Consider the following 25,489-nt stretch of genomic DNA (forward strand, 5'->3'; position numbering starts at 1 on the left):
GTATACTTCATGTGTTAGGGCTTGACAAAACACCGTATTAGTCAATGGAAATAGATCTTGTGTCTTTCTAAAACTCTAGTGCTCTGTTAGACATGGGTCTTTTTAGCATTGTGAAGGGACATATTACAGCTATTTCTCTTTGTACCTTGTACCTCATCTTGAAGTAACAAGATTATTTGTTTTACTATTAGCCGTATTTTCATTTGTTCTCCATAAGAGTGAGATTTCATAGTTTAGAAGATGGTTCAGGTGAGCTTTTTTCATGTCTTTCATGCAGTATAATAATAACCAGAACTGTACTTGTTCTCTGTTAAAAGTGTGGCCTGATGTGTATTTTATATAAGAAGATGACGGGCGATTCTTGTCACCTTGTTCCAACACCCTTTCTGAGGCCCAGAGAGTATTTTCAGCTGTAGCAACACTAGCAGTACACAGTCAGTCATATCCCTCTAAAGACATTATCTTCTAAATCTGGCTCTCAGTTATTTTCCTTTGGAGATTTTACCATGTCCCTTCTTCAGATTGGCAGTACAGTGTAAGTGAGAGAAGTTCCTTTCAAAGGACTCTTAGAAATCCAACTCCTTATCTTTCTGTTTAGAAACATGTCTATTTATCCTTATTTGATAGGATTTATATGAGTAACATTTGTTTACAGGGACAGTGTTTTAAGGTAAAACGAAGCCATATTCAGCTTATCCATGTTTTTCATTGTGAACAGTAATAGTGGGATATCTTAAAGACCATACAAAAGTCTCCCCCCACCAGAATGCATACATAGGCAAATTTTGCATGTTATGCAAAGGAGCTCACACATCCCTTGCAGTCCGCCCATGGACCCATGCTCAGAATGCACATCGGCCCCTTTCTGTGTGTGTTACTTGTTTCCTTTATCATTTCAGGAAATCCCCTCAGAGTGGCACCTGGAGCTGATGTTAGACAGAGGTTTACCACAGGAGCTGTGGGCACATTACATAGAACAGCTCCAGAGTGCCCAGAGGGTTGCTGTGGAGGACTCAGTTCTGCTTGTATTCTCCCTGAAAGTTTTTATCTTTGCACTGAAGGCTCCTAAGTCTTTTCCTAAAGGTAAGATGCAAGTCGTGACTCTTTGAGCGAGGCACTCCGCTATTCTTTTGAATGAGAACTTCCCCACAGCACATGCATATAGGTTTCTACTGACTTCTGTCTCTCCGTGTCTGAGTAGATGACACATGGTGGAATCCCGAGCAGTTAGCAGAGGACGGGAAGCACTACCTGCACCTGCTCATTGGCCTCTTTGAGATGGTCCTCATGGGTGCCGATGCTGCTCACTTCAGGGTTCTGATGAAACTTCTCATACAGGTACCGGCTCACCCTGTTCAGACTTCTTCCCTCTAACAAGATACTGTAGATTAAGTTATGACAGTGAAAGGAGATTTTAAACAGGCCCTGAAACCAAGTACTATAATCATGATACCACGCAGCAGGTGAGCAGAGCAGTAGTGCTACATCTACCTACGTGGTGTCTTTGTTTTTTATTGTGGTACTGTGGATTGAGCACAGGACCTCATGCTTGCTAGGCAAGCACTCTATCACTTAAGCCATGCCTCTGGTCCTTTTGGTGTTAGTTTGTTTTTCAGATAGGTCTCATGCTTTTGCCCAGGTTGGCCTCAAACTGCAGTCCTCCTGTCTCCGCCTTCCAAGTAGCTGGAATTACAGACATACACTGCCATGCTTGGCCTTTCTTTGGTTTTTAAATACCACTTACAGGTTTGCAAAGCTGATGCTTGGGAGCATGGGGATATAACTCAAGTGCCAGTACACTTGCTTACCATATGCAAAATCTAGGATCAGTCCCCAGCTCTAACAAACAAACAAACAACAACAAAAACCAACTGATGTTCAGAGAGGTTATTCCGTACACGCAGTCACTCAGCAAATTCATCCTGGGCACCACCAACCTCCATGTTGCCATGGTCAGTTTTGGTTGTTGCCTAACTTGCTCCCTCCATAGCATTGATATCACTGTTATTGCTCATTCCATCTTTGAAGTAACTTTTGTTTTGGTGGGGTGGGCAATACTGGGGTTTGAACTCAGAGCTTCATGCTTGCTAGGCAAGCTCTGTACACTTGAGCCACTGTGCCAGCCCCCTAAAGTACTTTCTTAAGGAAGCTTCCTGAACACAACTCTTGTCTTGATTTTTATTTATTGTCCTTGTGTTTTTGTAAAGTGTTTTAAAGTACCAGGGTTTTTTTGTTTGTTTAATTTGGAGGGTGGTATTTGGCAGTACTGGGGTTTGAACTCAGTGCCTTGTGCTTGCTGGGCGGGTACTCTGCCACTTGAGCCACACCCCAGCCCTGGTGAGCTTTTTAATGTCCATCTTCATTGACATCTTTCCTAATGGCTAAAATACCAAGTTTAAAGTAACCTTTAGTGGTTAGACAAGACACGCACAACATTTCATTAAGCTATTTCTGTTTTATAATTGTCCATTAACTAAAAGAGGATTTGGAACCACCTTATTTGAGTAAGAAACTTCACTGTTTGTTCTGATCAGGTACATCTAGGAGATGTGTTTCAGTTATTCAAGTTCTTTTCTGTGCTGTGGACCTATGGTTCTAGCCTTTCAAATCCATTGAACTGCAGTGTCACGGCAGTGCTGCAGACTCAGGCTCTTTACATCAGCTCTGCGATGCTCCATTCTCAGAAGGCACAGTGTAAACAGCAGCTGGCGTCCACGTCGTCTCCAGGTACTGAAAACAGCTCAATACATTCTGTCATGTCACACTGTTAAAATTTTTACTTCTAAGGAGTGCTTTTGACTTCTTCATGGTGTTTGCAAACTCTCCCTAAACAAAAAAGTGGTATACTACAAATGGGAGAGTAATATCCATGAGTTCTTAATCATCTAACTACTCACATTCCGAGCCCCAGCAGCTGCATGGGTATATGTGGAAGGCAGATTCTTAGACAGTTCAGCAATTAACTGACTATTTATTCTAAACTCCTGGATTTATCGCCTTTGTCACGCACAAGCCATTTTCAGGCTGATTGCTTTTTAATGAAACATCTGAAAATAAATGTATATTTTTTTCTTTAAGTGGAATTGCAAATTTTACAATTTCATAGAATTAATGAATGTCACGTCAAAAACTGAGTTAGCTTATGGAGCTACTGACAAAGCAATGGAGCTGGCAGAATTAGAACAGAAGAAAATGGTGGAAGATGAAAACAGGATAATGGATGTAATTGATGTTTCAAAGTGTATTGACTTAAATATGTCAGAGGACTTAAATATGTCAGAGGACTAAGAGTAGCCCTTGGAACATTGAAAGTGATCTGTGAAACAAAGTGAATGATGCTACGCTTTTCTCAGAACAATTTCTCAATGTTTACCTTTTGCTACTACTTCAGAGAACACATAATTACATTTGCATGCAGCCAAAATTTTGTTAAGAGTAAGGTAAAGTAAAAGATACAGAATTTCAAATTTTACAAAATAAAACCCCATAAAAATCAGTTTTTCTCCACTACTTACTACATATAAAATTCCAGTCTCTGTTTTAGGCAAGTTTACCTTTCAGAACTTTTTTCTTTGAATAATGAAAACTTCCTATCTTTTTTTTTTTTTTTTTTTTTTTGGTGGTGGAAGTGGGATTTGAACTCAGGGCTTCATGCTTGCAAAGCAGATACTGTACTACTTGAACTATACCTCCAGTCAGTTTTGCTCTGGTTATTTTGGAGATGGGGAGGGGGGAGCTCATGAACTGTTGGCCTGGACTGGCCTTAAACCTCGATTCTCCCAATCTCAGCATCTGACCTATTCATATGTATTTTTTTATTTTTCATTTTTCAATTAGTTTGTTATGGACATCTTTCCATATAAATATAGAAATTTATTTTTTATTTCATTGTATGGAGCTAACATACTTCATTAAAAGTTGCCACTTATTAAATTTGTGGGTTTTCAAAAATGTACATGTATTTTGTTTAGAGATAAAGTTTCTAGTTTGTATTAAGAATCTTCTATTCTTTGACATCAAAGGTAGTGGCTCTTGAGTAATATATGTCACTATAAATGTCAGGAGCAAAGAATTTACATTTCCCACTGGTATTGCTGCAAGATAGACTTCTTGCCTACTCTTGCTGCCTTGTCATCTGTCTGCCCCCTCCCTGAGGTACTTCTGCATTTAATGCTGTACAGATACGTCACAGCACTTCTCAGAGTGGAAATGAGACATACCTTGTTCCACTTAGAAGCTCACAGACTGTAGCCTCTTAGAGGCTGGGGAGGCCCTGGGTTCAACCCACAGTACTGCAAAAAAAAAAACCAGGCCTCTCAGGGTCCTGAGTCCGTGGAGAGCTTTTCAACATGCTTCTGTTAGGAGTACAGGAAGTGTTGATTGAATCTGCTTTAATATATTTAAACTGTTATGACCTTCAAAGGTTAAAATACATAATGTGTAAATATAAAGTGCCATATAATAAAATATATAGTATATCGTAGTGTAACTTAATATTAAGTAAATGTATATAACATAATTATAATGTTAACATATTCACATGATATATTCAAACGTAAAGTTACTATAATATAGTAATTTAATATTATAATAATAGGTAATAAAGTTGCATGATGTATGCAGCATTGTGATACTAAAATACAATACTATATGAGTTCAATTTTGTCAGTAGCTTGGGAATCTAACTGTCATTTAGTATTTTCTACGCACATATGTAGTCTAAGTCAGTCTTAAATATAGCAAATCTTTTAAACGAGTAAATAAAATTGTCCTGTCATTTATAAAATGAGACCTGCCTTTCATTTGCTATATCTAATCAATGTAGTAAATTTATTTGCACGCTTAGAAACAAACCTCAATTTTTATGTAAAATATGCTATTTTAAAACTAAATAAAATTAGTTGGGAGAATCAAGTCACATAGATTTTTCATTGGAAAGGCATTCCTATAAGATGGCTTCAGAACTCATGTAGTCTGATTATGCTGTGTTCTAGGACCTCACTTACACATGGTAGCCTTAGTAATTAATATGTCAAATTTGCCTTATAATTTGAAATTTTTAGATCTTCTGCTCTACCATATAGGAAATGTTAGCAGGAAGATTTTTAGGCCTGAATCTGCCTCTTGCATGAATTTAACTTTTCAGCTATTCACTTCTTCTTGGGGTTTTTTTTTGTTGTTGTTGTTGTTGTTTTGTATAAATTAAACCTGTAGAGACCAGGAAGGATTTCTATCTGTCAGGGGGTGTTATGAACTTCACAGACAGTTTTAAAGCTTGTCAAGCTCTTTGTTAGTGTTCCAGACGTAGCATATGTGGAATGGAACATTTCTGGTGAAACAAATCACCAAAGTTTCCCCAGCAGATGACATGAAATAAAGCCCAAGTAACTAATTACTATAAGAGGAATTTAGATATCTGTGTATCTCAGCAACATCTTTTTTTTAAAACCCTGCTATGTTTGTCTCAAAGGTAGGTATATTCTACTGTGTGAAACCAGTTCTTTCAACGTTGTTGAACTGGGCAGAGCATAGAAGACAATGGAAAGCTTCCAGATTCTTTGTTGAAACCAGCGTGACATTAGAAATTCACAAAGCTTCAGACCCAAACAAAACTGTAGACCGTGATGCTATGAATGATGCTGTGTGAATACCCTAAACAAAACATTTGTAAATAGGATCCAACAGCACATTTATAAAAATAAACATTTTCCCAGACAGCATGCATACCAAAATGCTAAATTGCTTCATTCTAAAGAACTCCTTATTATCTGTTGGCATTGTCAGTGCTGAAGGGAAAAACATTATCAAAGATCTGAAAAGGCATTAGATAAAAGTCAGTAATTTATTCCTAATTAAGTGGCAGTAAAATAAGAGTAACATGATAAAAATATTCCTCAAATCAGTGCTGGCATTTTTACTGCATAATTGGGCAGTGGGATCAGGGAGGGGTTCTTGTTAAATTCATCACTTCTGTTGAACTTGGTTCTGGAAGTACTAGCTGGCAAGATAGACAGATTTCAGACACTTACGGAATGAATGCATAAAGAAGAAATCCCAGGTCTGTGGGATGCTCATGCAGATTGTTAAGTAGGAAACATTAGGAAGTCTGATGCCGACATCATTCCTTATACAAAAATTCCATCCAATCTAAGGATGTAACATAAAACTTAGCTCTGGTATTAGCTCTCTCTATTTAAGAGAGATTCTTCCTAAATTTATCTGGAGTGGGGAGGCTTTTCTGAGCAACAAAAAAGTAGAAGGAAGATTTAACTATAAAATTTCTGCAACAAAAAGTAAAGTCAAACACATCAGTCTGGGGCAAAATAATTGCAGCGCATGACACACAAGCAACGATTCCTGTGTGCAATTACACAGGGACAGGGCTGGGAGTTTGCTGCAGCGTTGGTCTGCCGCCACCTACCCTCACCAGTCAGATACTGATTTAGAAGATGGAAAATACAGCAGAGTACTTTCCAGCTATATCGTAGCATATCATTTAGATAGCGTGTAGCAGTTTGAGGTGAGGTGGCAGTTGATGCACAGCAGTATCCTCTGAGCTCGTTTGTTTTCGAGAGTATACCAGAGGATGTTTCTGACATAACACATAATTAAACAGTGAGCCATCTTCAGAGAGGGAGTTTTGAGTTGGGAGGGAAAGTTTCTAATTTTTTGCGGTGCGGGGATTGAACCCAGGGCTTCATACATGCCAGGCTAGCACTTTGCTACTGAGCTGCATGCCAGCCCTGGGAGGGATTTTATTTCTTGTTACTTAGATTCTTTCCCTTTTGGTTTTAGTGGTGGTATCTCTACTTGTTAATCTGGGAAGCCACATAAAAGAAGTACGCAGGGCTTCCATACAGTGCCTCCAGGCCCTTAGTGGAGTGACATCGCAGTTTCACCTGGTGATAGATCACCTGGTTCCGAAAGCAGAGGAGATCATCTCAGATACCACCTATGTCGTTCAGGTAAACTCCCTGGTGAAGAAGGCTGAGAGCATCTGTGTGGCTGCACGTGTGTGCATACCTATGCGGATACTTGAATAGTTTGCTCCATTCTTGACATTTTACCTTGTAGAGATTTGATGGACTAAGTCACTGAATTTAGAAACTAATGTCAGTACTGCATATCTTTCCCCTGTTTTAAAAGGCCACAATACTATTTCTCAGTTCTGGATAAAAGACTGGTGGGCTGTCAGGTAAAAGTATCGGGGCTGGCGGAGTGGGTCAAGTAGTAGAGCACTGCCTAGCAAATGTAAGGCCCTGAGTTCAAACCCAATTCCACAAAAAAAAAAAAAAAAAAACCCAGTATCAATTAGAACATTAAGCTTTTGTGGTTCCTTAACTCTTTATTATCCAATTTTCTGTCTGGTATCCTAGGATTTGGCTACTTTATTTGGTGAACTGCAGAAAGAAAAGAAACAGAAATCTCATCAGAAGTTGTCTGAAACTTTGAAAAACCTACTTTATTGTGTATATGGTTGTCCATCATATATTGCAAAAGATTTGGTGAAAATATTTCAGGAGGTCAACAGTGAGGTACGTGTAATTTCAGTGGATCATATGTCCTACACACTGTTACTGAAGATTATTGTAGCTACCTCGTATGAGGAAGATAGTTGTGTGCTTTCAGCAGAGAATGTAGAAAGCACTCATTGTGAGTTTCTCTCCATTTTAAAATTCAGTGTGTTGTTCCTTAATTGTGTTATCTCCTCCTCAGCTTGATTTTAAGTTCGTTAAAAAATCTTTACTGAATCAATGCTTTGTGTCTGCTTTTCAAGTAAAAATCCTCCACAAGGAATATATTTAAACATAAGAGAAAATTCCAAAATTGTTTGCTCATTTATTAAATATATATGTTTGTGCATTTTCCTGCGGGGTGGGGAGGACAACTGGTAGCTTTCATATGTTCTTGAGGAAGACTGTGAAACACTTGTGTGGTGGTGCATGCTGCTGGTCAGCAAAGAAAAAGTGCCTTCCTCCCAGTGTGCCAAAAATCAGAAGTGCCTCGTACTTCATCAGTCTTGGACTGGCTGCAGAACTAGAGAGTTAAAATAGGTGAAGTGAAGATCTTTGCATTGTATTTTTCACATTTGTCGGCTCTGCGTCATCTCTGGGTAGAGTTTACAAGCTGAAAACTTCTTGTATAAAGGACCAGAGAGTGAATACAGTCAGCCTTCCTTATCCAGGAGGTTCAAATCTGTGTGATCAATCAACCTCAGATTGAAAGTGTTTGGGGGAAAAGGTTGTGTCTGTATTAAATGTACATACTTTTTTCTTGTTGTTCCCTAAACAATATGGGATGACGACCATTTGCATAGCATTTACATCACATTAAGTATTATAAGTGATCTAGTGGCAATTAAAAGTATATGGAGGAACGTGTGTAGATTACATGCAAACTCTGCCATTTTATAAGGGACCTGGTAGCTAACGGGGTCTTGGAGTCAGTAGGCTCTGAGGATCATCCAGTCTCTGTTGCAGCCTCTCCCCTCTGCCACCGAATCAGAAAGGCAGCCGTAGATGCTGTGTAAGCAAATGAGCGTCGCTGATGTCAGTGATCAGCACTTACAAAAGCAGGTTGTCCACTGAGTTTGGAGCTCAAGCCTCTTTAATTAAAGCCTTCACACATATTTGCATTAATACTAATCATGCTTAATTGGAGACTGTTTGAGAGAAGCACACATTGTCTTAGCAAATGCTAAGCTATTGTTACATTCAAATTTTAGTTTGTATTTTCTGTTCTCAATATGTCTTTAGGAGGGCTGGGGGCATGGCTCAAATGGTAGAACCCTTGCCTAGGAAGCATGAAGCCCTGAGTTCAAACTCCAGTACTGCCAAAAACAAAAATATTCTTGAGGAACAGACAGATTGGCATTCAGCCTCTGTCTCTAGGGTTGGTTCGGAGCCTCAGTCATTACACGTAGCTGTCAGAAGGATCTGAGTTAATAGCCTCCCCAGTCTAAAAGTCATCATGATGGGGCTTTTCCCTTCAGCCTTTCCATCTTCCAGCAGGGAATCTTCAATCTTTGTAGAGTCAGCAAAAACATTAGCATCAGTACGTCAGTAACTGTTTACTAATAAGTTTTCAATCTTCAGCTGGTGCTTTCTCAGCTGTTGCCTATGGTGGAACAATTACTAGAAAAGATTGAGAAGAAGCCCACAGCTGTCCTGAAAGATGAAGCCATTGTTTTGCATCTCACTCTGGGGAAGTACAATGAATATTCAGCTTCACTTTTACATAAGGACCCAAAGAGTCTAGACACGTTTATAAAAGCTGTGCACACAACAAAGGAGCTTCACCTAGGAATGCCAACTGTTCAAATCATTGCCCTCGAAAAGGTCGGTGCTTCTTTGGAAAACCTGCACTTGTTAAGCATTTAGAGATTTGCACTGTAAATTCTTAGTGGACTGGACATATTTTAAGGGCATTTTATATTTCACCTTCTGTTCAAAACTGAATGTTACTTGGGTTATTTAAAAGAATTGCATTTTAATGAGAAAATAAAATGGGGAACGATTTTAAAATTGTGAGAGAAAATGATACAGAAATGTGTGGAGTTGAAGCTTGTTCAGTGAGCTCAGTTTTTCTGTTCCTCTAGATGACGAAGCCATTTTTTGCAGCAATACCAGATGGAAAGGTGCAGCAGAAGCTTCTGTGCATGTTGTTTGACTTACTGGTGAATTGTAAAAGCTCACACTGTGCTCAGACTGTTAGCAGTGTTTTCAAAGGGGTGAGTTGCAAACCTTCTGTAATTCGCCTGTTCTGTTTAGTCTCTCCAAAGGACACTGCATTTATCCTGTCTTTCACAGTGCTCTGAAGAGGCCAGATTTCACCGTTAACAAGGCTCATGGAAAAGCAGTCATAGAGAGCTACAAATCCAAAATTAGACATCTTCACCATTATTTTAACTGTTTGCGATTTTTATAGTTTTAGTGAGCTAGGGATGCAGTGTGTGCCTGCTTTATGCAAGAAGAAAAGTAGGGCTTGATGTTGAGGTGGGTGACATTGCACTTAACAGTTACATGCCATCTGTGATGGAATCAGAAGTCTGCTCGTTAGTTTCAGATGTGTGTTGAAACCTAGCTAACTGCACATTATCACCTTGCTGTTCTGGTTTTTGTGTTGGTTCCTTTTTGTTTTGGCAATACTGGGGTTCGAACTTGAGGCCTTACACTTGCAAGGCAGGCACTCTACCACTTGAGCCACTACACCAACTTATTCTGTTTTTTGAATTTTCAAAAACACAGACTGAGGGGCTGATCTAAGAGTGCAGAAAGTGCACCTGCCTGGCAAGTTGTGAGATCCTGAGTTCAAACCCCAGTACTGGGAAAAAAAAAAAAATGCACAGTGAGGAGTGCTAGTATCCACATTTAGCAGCTCTCAGAATTTTAACATTTGCCTGATTTTTTTTTCTTCTATTTCTTTGCTGAAGTATTTTGAAGTTACCTGAAAGCATGAAGTTACTGGCTATCGCTATGTGTGTATGCATCTCTTTAAAAATGGACATTTTCTCATGATTGTAATGCCGTTACTACACCTGAAAAATCAACAGTAATTCATTGCTATAATGTGGTAACTCTGCCCATCATTATTTCTATTGTTGTCTCAAAAATACTTTGTTTTTTTTTTTTTAATGGGCCTGGGGTTTGAACTCGGCTTTGCATGTGCAAAGCAGGCACTCTACCACTCGAGCCACACCTCCAGTCTTCAAAAATACTTTTTTGTAATTGTTTTCTTTGAATCAAAATCCAAATATTTAGCTGTATCAACAACAACAACAAAAAAGATTTCCGGAGCTCCCTCCCATCTAAAGAGTCTCTTGGGGCATGAATGAGTGTGTGTGTGTGTGTTACTCCTTCCCAGTTGACGAGTTTGTATTTGGTTTCGCACATGGACTGGTGGGTGTGGATGATTCTGTATTGAGTGACTGAGGGATGAGGATGGAATTGAGTGACTCTGGACCGGATCACTGTTAAAACGTTATCAGGGAGATGCAGGTCTGTAACTTGAGACTCAGCATGCCCTAGAGAGGTGAGTGCAGTAGCAGGGGCTCAGTTAAAATGAACCTCACAGTTGAATTCATATTGGCTGGTACTAGGTTGGTTTAGGTTTATGTCCCTTCTCTCCTTTCTTTTCTTTCTCTGTCTTTTTTTTGGTCTGTAATAAAGTGGCAGCAGCATCAGGTAGCAGGAGCTGGGGCACACAGACTCCAGAAGCCATTCTCATCCCTCAGTTAAAGAAACTCTTCTTAAGGAATAATGTTTACTTTTAATCTTAGTATTTTTAAGGAAATGTGGTGGAAAATTAGAATCACAAAGATAATACATATTTAACAGGTTTTGAGTACTGTATAGTGATAATTTAGTGCTGGTTGAATTAAGATTTAGTCCAGAAGGGAGTATCTTAAGACGTTTAAATAAAAAAGGAAAGAGTCTTCCATTGTCCATCTCAGTAGACAGCTGACTCCAGGGCATAAACTGAGAATGAAGTGGCATAAAGACATACAAATAGACATCACTTTTGTCATGTCTCTGTCATTCATTTATTGCTCTTGCCTTGACCCAGTGAATTGTATCAACAACTGTTCTTCCTTCAATATTTCAGATTTCTGTTAATGCTGAACAAGTCAGAATAGAATTGGAGCCACCAGATAAAGCTAAATCTTTGGGCACGATTCAGCAAACAAGAAGACAGAAAATGCAGCAGAAGTAAGAGCTGTGAATGTACTGAGAACATGCTTGTTCCCCAGGCTGGGAATGTTAGAACACTGTTGTGACTTCTTGATACCTGTCATTTTGGCATAATTGGGTATAATAATTTTTACTTAGCTGTGATAGTATTTGCTTTTCCAACTTTCTGTCTTTGTTTCCCAGAAAATCACAAGATGTAGAATCTGTTCAGGAAGTTGGATGTTCTTACTGGCAGAGAGTAACACTCATCCTAGAATTACTGCAGCACAAGAAGAAGCTCAAAAGCCCTCAGATACTGATTCCAACTCTGTTCAACCTCCTGTCAAGGTAGTGCACTTGGCTTTGATCTGTGAGAGGATTTGAATAAATTGTCATTTCATTTTATTTAACATTGCTGTCTCAGCATTCTCTCTCCTTGTTTAGAGAGTCTGTACAATAAAACAGAAGAAAGAAAATAATCTAAGGTACCTGTGGTCAGTACCCTAAACAAGTCTTTCCTGCTGTGCCATGCAGGAGGTGATCTTACTGCCTACTGCCTACTTTTCTTCTTAACTTTCAGGGCCATGCCGGGGCTGTTATTCTTCTATGTAAAGATACAATGTGACACTTGCATTACTTTTTTAGGTATAACTAATTAGATAAAAAGTTTTAGAGTATGCTGCTGAATTGTGGCGTGTGCTTTCATGTAAAAAAATAATTCTCAAAATTGTCCTCTAAGATTCCAAGTAGGATAACAGAAGGAAGATAATTTGATCTAAATATTTGTCTAAATGAGAATAAAAATTAGTTAGAAATCTTACATCTTATTTATAGGCCTTATGTTTAATGACGGTATATTAGTTACTCCTTATTTAATACAACCTCTGGACACTCATCATTAATGTGACAATGTATTGTGCAATTTTTTCATTTCCCATCCTTTCTCTCCTGGATGTCTTGAAGGTGTTTAGAACCTTTATCACCAGAGCAGGAGAACATGGAATACACCAAGCAGTTAATTCTTAGTTGTCTGCTCAACATCTGCCAGAAACTCTCCCCAGATGGTGGCAGAATACCTAAAGGTATGTGCCTGTTGGAAGGAAAGAGTAGAGACTGTCTACTTGAGTGTGACTGTATCTGCCACTTAGGTCCTTTCGTTCTACCACTGTAGATGTTGTGGACGAGGAGAAGTTCAACGTTGAGTTGATAGTTCAGTGCATCCGCCTTTCAGAGATGCCACAGACCCACCACCAGGCCCTTTTACTCTTAGGTACGGTTGCTGGAATATTCCCGGTAAGTGTTTATGCGTAAGGCTTTAGCGAATATTTCAGATAGTTTTCTTCATGGAAGTTCGTTGGCGTCTACTGATGTAAATGCATTGGGCTGGGCCTGGGTCATAGCTCAGTGATAGAGGACTTGCTGGCATGTGCAGGACCCTGGCTTTGATCCCCAGCATTGCATTAATAATAATAATAATAATAATAAACTAAAAATGAATTTGTTGGGCTTTGGGATCTTTCAGCAGTGCGGGGACTCTCAACTCCACCTCTTTATAGTTGGTACAGTGTGAGCCAGTTGATCTTTTAGGCTTCAGGTCCCCTGATTGTAAAGTGTAAGTAATCATAACCTTTTCAGTTAAATAATGTGTGGTTAGCTCTTAGCACAGTACATGACACATGGTAACTGTCCACTAAGGTAGTACTAGTGCTACTTTGAAAAAATTGATAGGCTACTAATTCTCCAGTAATCCTCTGACAGCCTTCAACCAGTGACAAGCTGCCATGAAGAAATTTTGTCTCTTATATAAAATACATCATGCAAAGATTTGTAAAGAGATTGAAACTGTTTTCATGTCAGAGATTTAGGTGAAAGAGTCAGTTTTAGGTCAGTTTCTCCATGAAGCTTTAAGAGGCCTCTACTGAAACCATGTGCAAGATTTATGTGCATGGGACTTTTTTCTTGGAAGACAGTATAGTCTCAGAGGGATGGCTATGAATGCTTGTATACAAGGTGTTGTGTGGACATGTTTTCATTTTCTCTTGGGTGTATGCCTACCTATGGAATTTCTGTGCCATATGGCAACTCCGTTTAACTCTGAGGCACTGCCAGACTGTCTTCCAAAGTGGCCGTCTGTTTTACGCCAGCAGTTGTCCATGAGGGTCCGGATTTCTCTACCTCCTCCCAGTGCTGGGTATTGTCTGTCTGTTCATTATACCGTCCTGGTATGTGTGAAGTGGTATTTGTAACTCCTGTTAACTAATGATGTTGAGTGTGCTTCATGTGCTTTGCATATGGTTATATGCTTTTACCATGTGCATATTTTCAGTGGAGACTTTTCAAATCGTTTGCCCAGTTTTTTTAAATTTATTTTTTGTTTCTATTTTTGCTGGTGTAGGTGACTAAATCCAGCATGCACTGTACCAATTAGCTAACTCAGTGTCTTGCCCATTTTTAAGGCAAAACGTTTCTGTTTTTACTAGTGATTTGTAATGAGTTGGATAGTACTGTTGCTTTTTGTTGGGGGGCATGACGCTGGGGTTTGAGTTCAGGGATCTGTGCTTACTGCACAGGCCATTTCTCAGCCCTGTTGCTGTAATTGTTTTGGATATGGTCTTGTGTTGTCGCCCAAGTTGGTCTGAGCTATAATCCCCTGTGTAGCTGGGATGATGGGTACCTGTCACTGCTCCTAACATACTTGTTGAGATGGGGTCTTGCTAACTTTTTGCCCTGGCTGGTTTTAAACCACTGTTCCCAATCTCTGCCTTCAGAGTAGCTAGGGGTATTTATTTGAAATAGAAAATGCTGATAGTTGTGCTTTCTTTCAGGATAAAGTTCTACACAATATCATGTCTATTTTTACATTTATGGGAGCCAATGTCATGCGCCTAGATGACACTTACAGTTTCCAAGTTATTAGTAAGACAGTGAAAATGGTCATTCCAGCACTTATCCAGGTAAGCTATCTTAATACCGTCATCATTATTTTTTTAAGTTGTACAGTTTTGCATATAAGTGCCATCAAATGCTTTTCTGAAGTGCTCACATACTTGTGCCTCCTAAACTTTAGAGGGTGGAGCTAACAAGTGATCGTAGAAATACCATCTTTTCCAAGAATAGCTGGCTCTGCTGCACCAAAGTGGTTTAACCTAGAGGTGTTCTATCATCATGCTCAGGTGAATTTACATCAGCTGTTTTGGAAAGTCACATTAGTTTGATGATGCACATTTGTTAGCATGCAATTGAATAAACATTTACCAAGCATACTGTGAGAGTCAAGTGCTCACAGATGTGAGAGGTAGTCTCAAAGATGAAAGGGCCTGGTTCTTTGCTGGAGTGATCCGCTTACCCCATCTTGTTAATGTCTTTTCTCGCGTTCTTGGCCATTCTGGGGATAAACACAGTATACTTTCTCTTAATCTTGCCATAAGATTGGTGTTTTCTCTGTCCAACAACTTGGTGGGTATAGCTTATGCCTAAAGATAAAATAAAACTATTCATTCATGTATGTGCTAAAGGAATTGATAAATGCTAAAGCACTCTGAAGAGGAAAAAGTCCAGATGGGCCAGAATAACCAGAAAATTTCATAAAAAGTAGAATTTGAACTGGTGGGAAAGGAGGATAGGACTTGCACAGTGAAGTGGCTCTGCCATCATAGCATGAAAAGAAGTCTGGTGTGGGTTGTGCACAGTGTGTGAGAAGAATGAGATGATCAGTTTGATGGAGAGCAGGTAGAAGTAGAGGGCATTGAGTTACTCATTTAAGTGTTTTTCATTAACTCATTCTCTATTTTGAGTGCTGGAGTAAATGGGTCAAATTGCATTTTGAAAGCAGCAGGGATCAGTTGGCTTTTTCTGTGCTCTGCCTGCTTTACTCTGTGTCTGTGCAGCCGTCCAGCAGACTTGCTGTCTTGCCACGTCCCTTGGCACCTGCCATTTTCTGCATCTGGATATTGTTCCTCATATGTGCATCTGTGTTGTACGGATGAGTCTCCCCAGGGCAGGGCTCACACATTAGCACTGTGATTCTCAAGGCCAAATAGTGCCTTGGATACTCATTGAATATTTACTGGAAAGTCTTTGATTATTAAAATTTTTTTGGTAACTTGGGACACATCTGAAAGCTTACCCCACTTTGTGACTGTGTGGAGGAGGTAGTTGCACATACTCATGTCCTGCGTGTTGTTCTGCAGTCTGACAGTGGTGACTCCATAGAAGTCACAAGAAATGTTGAAGCAGTTGTGGTGAGAATCATGGGCGTGTTTGTGGACGCGCTGCCACATGTTCCAGAACACAGACGTCTGCCCATCCTTGTTCAGCTTGTTGACACGCTAGGTGCAGAAAAGTTCCTCTGGGTTCTGCTCGGCTTGCTTTTTGAACAGTACGTCACTAAAACAGTGCTGGTGGCTGCCTGTGGAGAAAAGGTCAGAATATTGGGTGGGTGGTCAGAAGGATGATGGTGACCTTTCATACACATTTTGTGATATTGTTCAGTTTGAACTTTACTGAACAGGGCCTGGAATTCTTTAAAATTGCTTTCAGAGCCTGTGGCACCTGGAATATCTCAGTAGCAACAAAACATCTCCAGGTCATTTCCCTTTTCTAAGAAACAAGTCTGGTGCCGTACTAGGTGGGTCTGTTTGAAGTCTAACAGGATGGAGCTGTGAGGTAGTAAACCTGTCCTCTGCAAAGTGGTGATAAAGGCACCTGTCAGAAGGGGGAGGGGCAACCACATCAGGAGACATAGACCCACGAGGCTGCTTGATAGAGCCTGGTTTAGGTAGGCTAGGGTAGAACTTACATGTCAAGGACTGTTTGTAAGTGATTTCATAGATGAGGGATCTGGGAGAAGATCAGGACCAACTCAAGGTAGAGGCATATATGACATTCCTCTGGAAATTATAATGCAAACTATTCTGGGACTCTGCCGTTGTGGTTGAGAGAAGGAGCGCACCAACTTGCTCACTTGGTGACAGCCATAGGAAAAGCGCACACCAACTCTGGTTGCTAAGGGATGTTTTAGAAACGTCTGCCCTTTTTCGTACTTACCAGGCCACATTTGTTAGTTCCTGTTTTGTTAACCTTTTTCCCTTCTCTCCATTTAGGATGCTATTTTAGAGGCAGATACTGAATTTTGGATTTCAGTGTGTTGTGAATTCAGTGTCCAGCATCAGATACAAAGCTTGATGAATATCCTCCAGTACTTAGTAAAGTTGCCAGAGGAAAAAGAAGGTAAGTTTGAGTCCAGTGCTGGGGACAGTCTGATGGCCAAGAAGCAGAAGGGGATTGCAGGTTGTCCTCAGAACTGTAGTGCGTCTTTAGAAAGGTGCTTTTTAAGCAAGCTAGTCATTTTTGATTTGTGGATATGACTGAGCTCTTTCTTCACTACTATAGAAAGTAGCCAGTAGTCCTTCTGCCTGCCCTTCCTTACGTGTCATTTTATTCTTCTGTGCCTTACCCTCATGAGTTGATTATGGAATGCCAGCAGCGTCCAGGATGGATCATGTTCAAATTTCAGTAAGCTAACTGGGCCTTGTTAGTTGTGTCTCAGCTTCCTGTTAAAATATGTGAATACATTTACCAGAAAAGAAAAAAATATATAGGAGCCAAGCAGAGTTAACTAAATATTAAAAATTTCCCATATAGCAGAGTCTTGAGGAAAATTCCACTAACCACAGCAAAATAAAGCTGTTCTTAGTTCTCTGCCTTCAAAGCAGAATAGTAAGTCCCCATAGAGACTGCTTTCCATATGGCCAGCTGTTGGTCTTGTCACCTCTGTCAGTCAGCTCAGATCTAGTGGAGGCTGGCCAGGAAGGAATCTGGAGAGCTGTGCCCAGTGACATGGTTACGGGTCAGTCTTCACATTGAGTCATTCTTTGGGATAGTGGGGGTTTTGATGTACATGCTAGGCAAGCCCTCTTCCACTGAGCCCCACACACATACTCCTGGCAGTGGTTTTTAAGTGACCTCCTGTGGACCTGTCCTCTGCCCCCAAACCAATTTATGTTAGCTACATCTAGATAAGGAATTCTACATCTAAAGTCTGAAGTTCTAGGCCATACATCTTTAGATTTTTAGAACTGAGCCTTATACTAGAGGTAACCGTCCTGCAGCCTGTGTGGACTACCAAGTCAGTACCCCTAAGCCAGCATTCAGATTCCTGGAATGTCTTTGTCTCCCATCTAAGTGTTTCAGTTGGTCTGTTTTGTTATGTTTTTGTTTTGACTTAGACACACTTTTTCTGTTCTTAATTAAAAGTTCATTGTGACACAGAGTCGGGTTGAAGAATGAATAAGGTCACCTGTTTTGTTGCTGTTTTTCAGAATCCACTCCCAAGGCAGGATCTGATAAGAATGAGACCCATGAAGAAATGCTACAGATTTTCAGCGTAGACACTCACACTAGCAAGCAACTGCGGCACTTCAAGTTTCTGTCAGTGTCCTTCATGGCCCAGCTTCTGGCTTCCAATAATTTCCTCAAAAAGGTGATGTGTTCCTGAAATGTATTTATGATAAAATGACCTTGCTTTTGCTAAAGGAAATGACTATAACTTGTGAAAATAGCTTAGCAAATGTCTCGTGAAGATGTGAGGTGCATGCCTTTAAAGGTAATAGGAAAAATGGTACATTTTACTATGAAGACCTATTGGCATGATCTGCCAAGGCTGACTAGACAAGCCTGTGACCCAGTAACTTCATCTCAAGCGGTGTACATCCAGCAGAAGTATACGAGTATGTAGACCACAGGTCATCTACAGGAATGTGGACAATAGCATTGTGCACAGCAGCTAGCAACTGAACCACCCAAGTGCCCACAGTACAGTGCATAAGTGAGCATAGCTAAGCAGAGCCAGCTGCTGAATCTCAAATAACACAAAGGAGGAGGCCAGGCACAAAAGAATGCATACCTTCATTCTGCTTAGAAAAAGTTCAGATACAGGCAAAATGAATTTATGGTTTTATTTATTTATTTATTTTTATTATTCATATGTGCATACAATGCTTGGGTCATTTCTCCCTCTTCCCCACCACCCCCTCCCTTACCACCCACTCAGCCCCTCACTCTCCCTCCAACCCCCTTGATACTGGGCAGAAACTATTTTGTCCTTATCTCTAATTTTGTTGAAGAGAGAGTATAAGAAATAATAGGAAGGAACAATGGTTTTTGCTAGTTGAGATAAGGATAGCTATACAGGGAGTTGACTTGCATTAATTTCCTGTGCTTGTGTGTTACCTTCTAGGTTAATTCTTTTTGATCTAACCTTTTCTCTAGTTCCTGGTCCCCTTCTCCTGTTGGCCTCAGTTGCTTTTAAGGTATCTGTTTTAGTTTCTCTGCGTTGAGGGCAACAAATGCTAGCTAATTTTTTAGGCGTCTTTCCTAGCCTCATAATCTCCCTTGTGTGCACTCGCTTTTATCTTGTGATCAAAGTCCAATCCCCTTGTTGTGTTTGCCCTTGATCTAATGTCCGCATATGAGGGAGAACATACGATTTTTGGTCTTTTGGGCCAGGCTAACCTCACTCAGAATGATGTTCTCCAATTCCATCCATTTACCAGCGAATGATAACATTTCGTTCTTCTTCATGGCTGCATAAAATTCCATTGTGTATAGATACCACATTTTCTCGATCCATTCGTCAGTAGTGGAGCATCTTGGCTGTTTCCATAACTTGGCTATTGTGAATAGTGCTGCAGTAAACATGGGTGTGCAGGTGCCTCTGGAGTAACCTGTGTCACAGACTTTGGGGTGTATCCCCAAGAGTGGTATTGCTGGATCAAATGGTAGATCAATGTTTAGCTTTTTAAATAGCCTCCAAATTTTTTTCCAGAGTGGTTGTACTAGTTTACATTCCCACCAACAGTGTAAGAGGGTTCCTTTTTCCCCCGCATCCTCGCCAGCACCTTTTGTTGGTGGTGTTGCTAATGATGGCTGAATTTATGGTTTTAAAGGTGAAGATCATCATGTCTGTACTGGAAAGAAGGGTGGGACAATAATGATAGGCGAGTAGTGGGAGACTTCTGGGGTGCTGATAATGGGCTGTAGCTTTCCCTGAATTTGGTGAGCTCTGTGTGAATGATTGGTGCACTCTTCTGTTTGTGTGTTAAACTACAATTTAGACAGAGAGAAAGAAGGAAAGAAATACCATGACCAAGAATACAAAAATGGTTTAAACTTAGAACATAAAAAGAACTGTAATGCATTAGCAGATCAAGAAAGGAAACCACATAATCATCATAATTCTTACATAGAAGTAATCCAGCAGATTCAGTAGTCATTCATGATCTAACAACAAAAAAAATACTCTTAGAAATACAGGGTAGATGGGAATTACTTTGGCCTGATAAAGGTGTCTGTTAGCAGCCTGTGGCTTATATCATACTCAGTGATGAAACATTGGAGGGGCCCTGCTAAAGTCAGGAACAAAGGTACCTTTTATCATCCTTTCTATTCAGGGAAAGAAATGAAGTATAAGAATCAGAAAAAGGGGGAGAGGGATGAAGGAGAATGATGGAGGGAGTGAATCTAATTAAGATATATTGTAAGCACATATATAAATGTCACAATGAAATTCCCCTGTCCAACTAATATGTCCTAATTAAAAAAAAAAAATCAAGAAAAAGAATCAACTTAGGTCCAAATTTTCTTAGAACTAATAATTAGTTCAGCCAGCTTGCCAGAGACACTGGCAGTTTGTTTTCTGTTTGTAAGGAAAGACTGATCTTGCATCATAGACAACAAGTAATGTTAGGCAGAGAAAAACTTAAGCAAGCCAAGAACAATATTTTTACAGAGGATAAAGATTGTTTTTTTAAAATTTTGGTTCAGATCTGGGTGTGGTGGTGTGTACCTATAGTCCTGCACTCAGGAAACTAAGACAAGGGGGTCACGAGTCCAGGAGTTCAAGACCAGTCTGGGCGACATAAAGAGACCCCATCTCAAAAAAATAAAGTAAAATTTTTGGTTCACAAAATGCCACCTTAAGCAAAGTGAAAAGAAAACTGCAGACTAAGAGACGGTTATTGTTCTGTATAAGTAAGACGTTTGTTTCCATTAGAACAATTGGTAAATACTATGAATTCAATGAAGAGGAATCGTGAATGGTGGAATATACACCACAGGTTTGCCTCCCTAGGGAGCAGGAAATGCAGATTGAGATGCTACTATAATACCATGGAATTGGCAAGAATGTCAAAGCTGTTAATACCAAGGAATGACAAGGACATCAGAGAAAGCAGCAGTGGGTGGTGTTGGTCCAGTCACTTGAGAAAGCATGGCAGGATCTGTGCAGGGTCAGACAGGTTGGTAACTCCCTTCCATAGGCAGGAAACTTTCCATAGGTACAAAACTTGTAGATGCTTGAGACTCGTAAAAATGTTCTTGGGCTGGAGGGGTGACTCCAAAGTTCTTTGGTGTCGTTAGCATTAAACCATCTATCACTGCCATGACACCACAGGTGGAAGGCTCCACACCTTCCCCATGTGACAAGTCACGTCAGAACACGGGCACATGGAGAATTTCGTATAAAGTTGTACCTTCAGGCTATGTGTAGAAGGGTATATAAAACATAAATGAATTTTGTGCTTACACTTGGGTCCCAGGGTACTTCATTAAGCTCCATTATGTATGTACAAGTGTTACAAAATCAGAGAGATCTGACATGCTCCTCCTGCTCGCAGGCATTTTAGGTAAGGGATGCACAAACTATGAAATGGAAAAAATGTGCATAAGCTAAAAATGCAGCAACAGAGTGAGTGGCTACAGAGGAATACTGTGTGCCATTGGAATGAGCGAATAGAACAGTTACACGTCTGAGATCTCTCAAAGCTCACGTTGTAAGAAGACGTGTGTTGAGTACGTGCTGTTTGGAAACATTTTGAAGCCCATTCGTGAGGGGTCTGGAGTAAGAGGAGGACAGACCAGGAGAGCAGTGTGAAGTGCCACAGCTGGGTCTGGAATGGTTACTTCTCCCCCAGTTCTGTAGGTACTAACAAGGTCAGCATCTCATGAATTAGTGTAGGGAAATGAGTGCTACTCATCTGCTGTATTTTTCTGAATCCGTGTACTTCATAGATTACAAACAGAATATAATTAAACTAACAGGCATAGAGTTACTACAGCCCAAGGAGGACAATCTGATGAAATTATAATGTCAGAAAGCAATCAGGTTGGGAGGTTTGTGGGAATAGTCAGATTTCGTTGAACCTACCTCAGATAACTTTTCAGTGTCCATGTTGTTCTAATAGAGCTTTCTTTAACACTTAGGTGCTTGAAAGTGGAGGTCCTAAGATTTTAGAGGGCCTTGAGCAAAGGTATGTTTGCTTTTCTATTTTTTACTTTTCATTAGGCAATAATTCCGAGCTTACAGAATAACGCAAGGATAGAACACAGAACCTTCGTGTATTCCAGGCATACCAATGACTGCCACATTTGCATTAATTTTCTTGCTGCCATTTGCCTCTGAGCTAAGTCTATACATTGGTGTGCATTTCCTAAGAATAGAAGACGCTCATACAGAACTGTAACACAGCTACTAAGCTCCAGAGCCAGAGCATCTTCCAGACGGTGGCCTCTGTACACTTCTCAATGGAATTTCTGTAGGATGACAATCCTCCCTTCCACATTTCTTAAAATACTCAGTACAAAACTTTTCAGTTGCTTTTTCGTTTGAAACATCCCATGTGAGAGGATATAAGTGAATTCTTTAAAAACATCAGCTTTAAAATCATCAGTTGTTGAATTCATCTCCTGTGTTTTAGGTTGCTTGAAACAGTTCTTGGCTATATCAACACTGTAGCACAGTCCATGGAAAAAAATGCAGACAAACTGACTGTGAAGTTCTGGCGAGCACTCCTGAGCAAAGCTTATGACGTGCTAGATAAGGTAGGGGCTTTCCATTCATGGTTTGCCTTGTTTTGTCACTGCTTTGTTTTTGTTTATTTTGGACCGCTTGAATTCAGGGCCTTAGGCTTGCCAGGTAGGTGCTCTTACCACATGAGCCACTCCACCATTCCTGTCACTGATTTTTATATTGTTGTAAAATTATTCAACTTAAGTTTTACTTTAAGAATAAATTTTGCAGTACCTTTTTGGGTTTTATTTATTCAATTATTTTTTGGTACTGGGGTTTGACCTTGTTAGGAGCGATGCCTCCAGCCCACCAATACCTTTTGATATAACAAAGCTCAGATTTTTTAAAAAGACTCTCTTGATGACTAAAAATAAACTTATTTGAGGAAAAAAAAAAATGTTTCCCTAGCACTTAGGAGAACATGTGCATCAATAAATCTGATGTTTTAATATTCAGTCATGTAACGTATAATGTTCTACTTCATTGAAGTGGATTAAAGTAATACAGGCTTTGAAGTTAAGATCACTGTTCAAGCCTAGCCAAATTATTTACTACATGGCCTGGAGAGGTATACCTATTCTTAGCATCAGGTTTTTTGTTGTGTTTTATTTAATAAATGTGGTTAGTAATGACTACCTGAAAGGTTATTTTAAGAAGTTATGTAAGAAATAGAAGTCACAGCTAAGTATGGTGGAGCACTTCTATAATCTCAGCACATAGGAGGCAGGAAGATCTTGAGTTACAGGCCATTCTGGGCTACACAGGGAGACCCTGTCTCATTCTTATATAAATGGAATCTTAATTGCAGTTGACTTTTCTGTTATTGGTGGTACTGGGGTTTGAACTCAAGGCCTCATGCTTGTTAGGCAGGCACGCTTCCATTTGATCCACACCTCCAGCCGTTTTTGTGTTGGGTGTTTTCAAGATAGGATCTCATGTAATATTTGCCCAGCTGGCTTCGAACCGCGATCCTCCTGATCTTTGCCTCCTGAGTAGCTAGGATTACAGGTGTGAGCCTCCAGCAGTCAGCTTTTTCCTTTTTCTTTTGTGTTAAACGTAAAACTTCTCTACAGGTCAATGCCTTGCTGCCCACAGAAACGTTCATTACTGTGGTTAAAGGGCTGGTGAGCAATCCCCTGCCATCCGTTCGCCGGAAGGCACTGGATCTTCTGAATAACAAGCTACAGCAGAATACCTCCTGGAAGAAGAGGATGGTGAGTGAAGACCGATCACAGGTCCATGGACTTTCTTTTACTGTATTAATGAGCTGCATCTAACCACCCCCCCATCCACAAAAGCTTATCCACTTAAGATTGAAGTGTGTACTGCCTTAATGGAATACTGTGAGGGATTTGTTCAGAAAGTGTAAGAGTAGAGTTGCACTGCAAGAGCTCTCAGAGTTGATGTGGACCGACCGTGCACTGCCTTAGCCTTGGCACAGTTTTGCCCCTTCCCCCTGGGGTGCTGTATGTGAAGTTGATGGGAGAGCACATGCATTTGCTTAGTGTCAATAAGGCAGACAGAAAAACCGTGCTGAGTAGAGTAGCGTGGCTTGGCCTCAGTCCAACTCCCATTTAGACATTTCAAGCTGGGAAAGGGAAGTGGACTACCGTTTTGCAGCTCTGATTATCTGGGAATTTGAACTGTCCTTTCCAGGTTTACCGTTTCCTAAAATTGGTTCCAGTTCTTCTGGCCATCGTGCAGCAGAAGAAAAAGGAGGTGGAAGAAGAACAAGCAATAAATAGACAGACAGCTTTGTATACCCTAAAGCTTTTATGCAAGAATTTTGGTGCAGAAAATCGAGAGCGCTTTGTGCCGGTGCTGAACACAGCAGTGGACCTGATTGCTCCAGAGAGAAAGGAGGAGAAGAATGTTCTGGGAAGTGCCCTGCTGTGCATAGCAGAGGTGGCCTCTACCCTGGAAGCGCTGGCCATCCCTCAGCTTCCCAGGTATACTGTTGGAGACTTGGAAAAGGAACCATTATTGCCCATGCAGGTGGAAAAATGCCGTGGTGACCTTTTTAGGGGCCCTGAAAAAAATACATAAAAATAGATTGGATAAAGAATGGATGTTCTCTTCAAACTGAAATGGGTAGCATTGCCATTTATTCTCAGATGCACTGCTTTGGACACTTCCCCTTTGACTCGCTGTGTCTAGAAAGCTGACACGGAAGCCAGGCCGCAGTGGCCTTGGCTGCCACCTCGGGAAGGTGGATGTTCCTGGCTCTGTCTTTGGCTCTGACCATAATGCTGCACAGTATGGCAAGTCATTTACCTTTGGAGTTCTGTGTCCATAATACAGACGATAACTCCCCACCCTCTGGGACTTCTGTAGACAGGGTGTTGCCAGCTTTTGGCACAGTCCTGATGTATAGCATGTGCTCAGTCATTGAAAGATGTTATTTTAACTGTTACTGTTGGCATCAGTACTGTTGTCACTGGGGATCTCTTGAGCTTGCATGTGTAAAATTTACAGACGTTCTGTATACTGAGACATGCAGCATTGTGACAGGTTGGCATGGATGTTCTGTACACTGAGATGTGCAGTGTTGGGACAGGTATGGTTGGCGTGGATGTTCTAGAGTCCCCAGCTCCACTCTTGAGTATGTTTCTGCTTGTGGTCCCTCTAACATGCTTGTGCTTTCCTTTCAGCCTGATGCCATCACTGCTGGCAGCGGTGAAGAGCACCAGCGAGCCAGTCCACAGTGAGGTCTGTCTTCTTAGCGCCTTGGCCGCCCTGCACAAGGTTGTTGAGACGCTGCCGCACTTCATCAGCCCCTACCTGGAAGGTGTTCTGTCTCAGGTGAGCTCTGGTGACTAGGATGCATTGTCTGGAATGCCAGGGGAAAACAAAGGGTTGCCAGTGTAATTTTACTGGTTCTGTAATGTTAGCGTGTTTGAGGGGTAGCATTCTTCCTTCTGAACAGATTGCTTATTCTTACTAAATGCACATTTCTTTTTCTCCTCCATCATCC

General features: G+C 40.6%; 1 protein-coding gene across 2 annotated transcripts in view; it reads left to right on the forward strand.

The window, feature by feature from the left end:
• Window positions 1–25,489, forward strand: part of Heatr1 (HEAT repeat containing 1) — a 50,130-nt gene that overhangs the window by 16,145 nt on the left and 8,496 nt on the right. For both annotated transcript variants that reach the window (XM_020157469.2, XM_074056815.1), the window contains exons 18-37: window positions 900–1,083; window positions 1,202–1,338; window positions 2,535–2,727; window positions 6,796–6,965; window positions 7,377–7,535; window positions 9,096–9,338; window positions 9,599–9,730; window positions 11,605–11,708; window positions 11,874–12,017; window positions 12,633–12,751; window positions 12,841–12,962; window positions 14,495–14,623; window positions 15,860–16,090; window positions 16,772–16,898; window positions 17,990–18,150; window positions 21,930–21,976; window positions 22,424–22,547; window positions 23,589–23,729; window positions 24,172–24,464; window positions 25,167–25,317. In XM_020157469.2, the coding sequence (XP_020013058.2) occupies window positions 900–1,083; window positions 1,202–1,338; window positions 2,535–2,727; window positions 6,796–6,965; window positions 7,377–7,535; window positions 9,096–9,338; window positions 9,599–9,730; window positions 11,605–11,708; window positions 11,874–12,017; window positions 12,633–12,751; window positions 12,841–12,962; window positions 14,495–14,623; window positions 15,860–16,090; window positions 16,772–16,898; window positions 17,990–18,150; window positions 21,930–21,976; window positions 22,424–22,547; window positions 23,589–23,729; window positions 24,172–24,464; window positions 25,167–25,317 (3,111 nt within the window). The remainder of the gene's footprint in view (window positions 1–899; window positions 1,084–1,201; window positions 1,339–2,534; window positions 2,728–6,795; window positions 6,966–7,376; window positions 7,536–9,095; window positions 9,339–9,598; window positions 9,731–11,604; window positions 11,709–11,873; window positions 12,018–12,632; window positions 12,752–12,840; window positions 12,963–14,494; window positions 14,624–15,859; window positions 16,091–16,771; window positions 16,899–17,989; window positions 18,151–21,929; window positions 21,977–22,423; window positions 22,548–23,588; window positions 23,730–24,171; window positions 24,465–25,166; window positions 25,318–25,489) is intronic.

Source organism: Castor canadensis, chromosome 15, assembly GCF_047511655.1.
Source record: "Castor canadensis chromosome 15, mCasCan1.hap1v2, whole genome shotgun sequence".
NCBI lineage: Eukaryota > Metazoa > Chordata > Mammalia > Rodentia > Castoridae > Castor > Castor canadensis.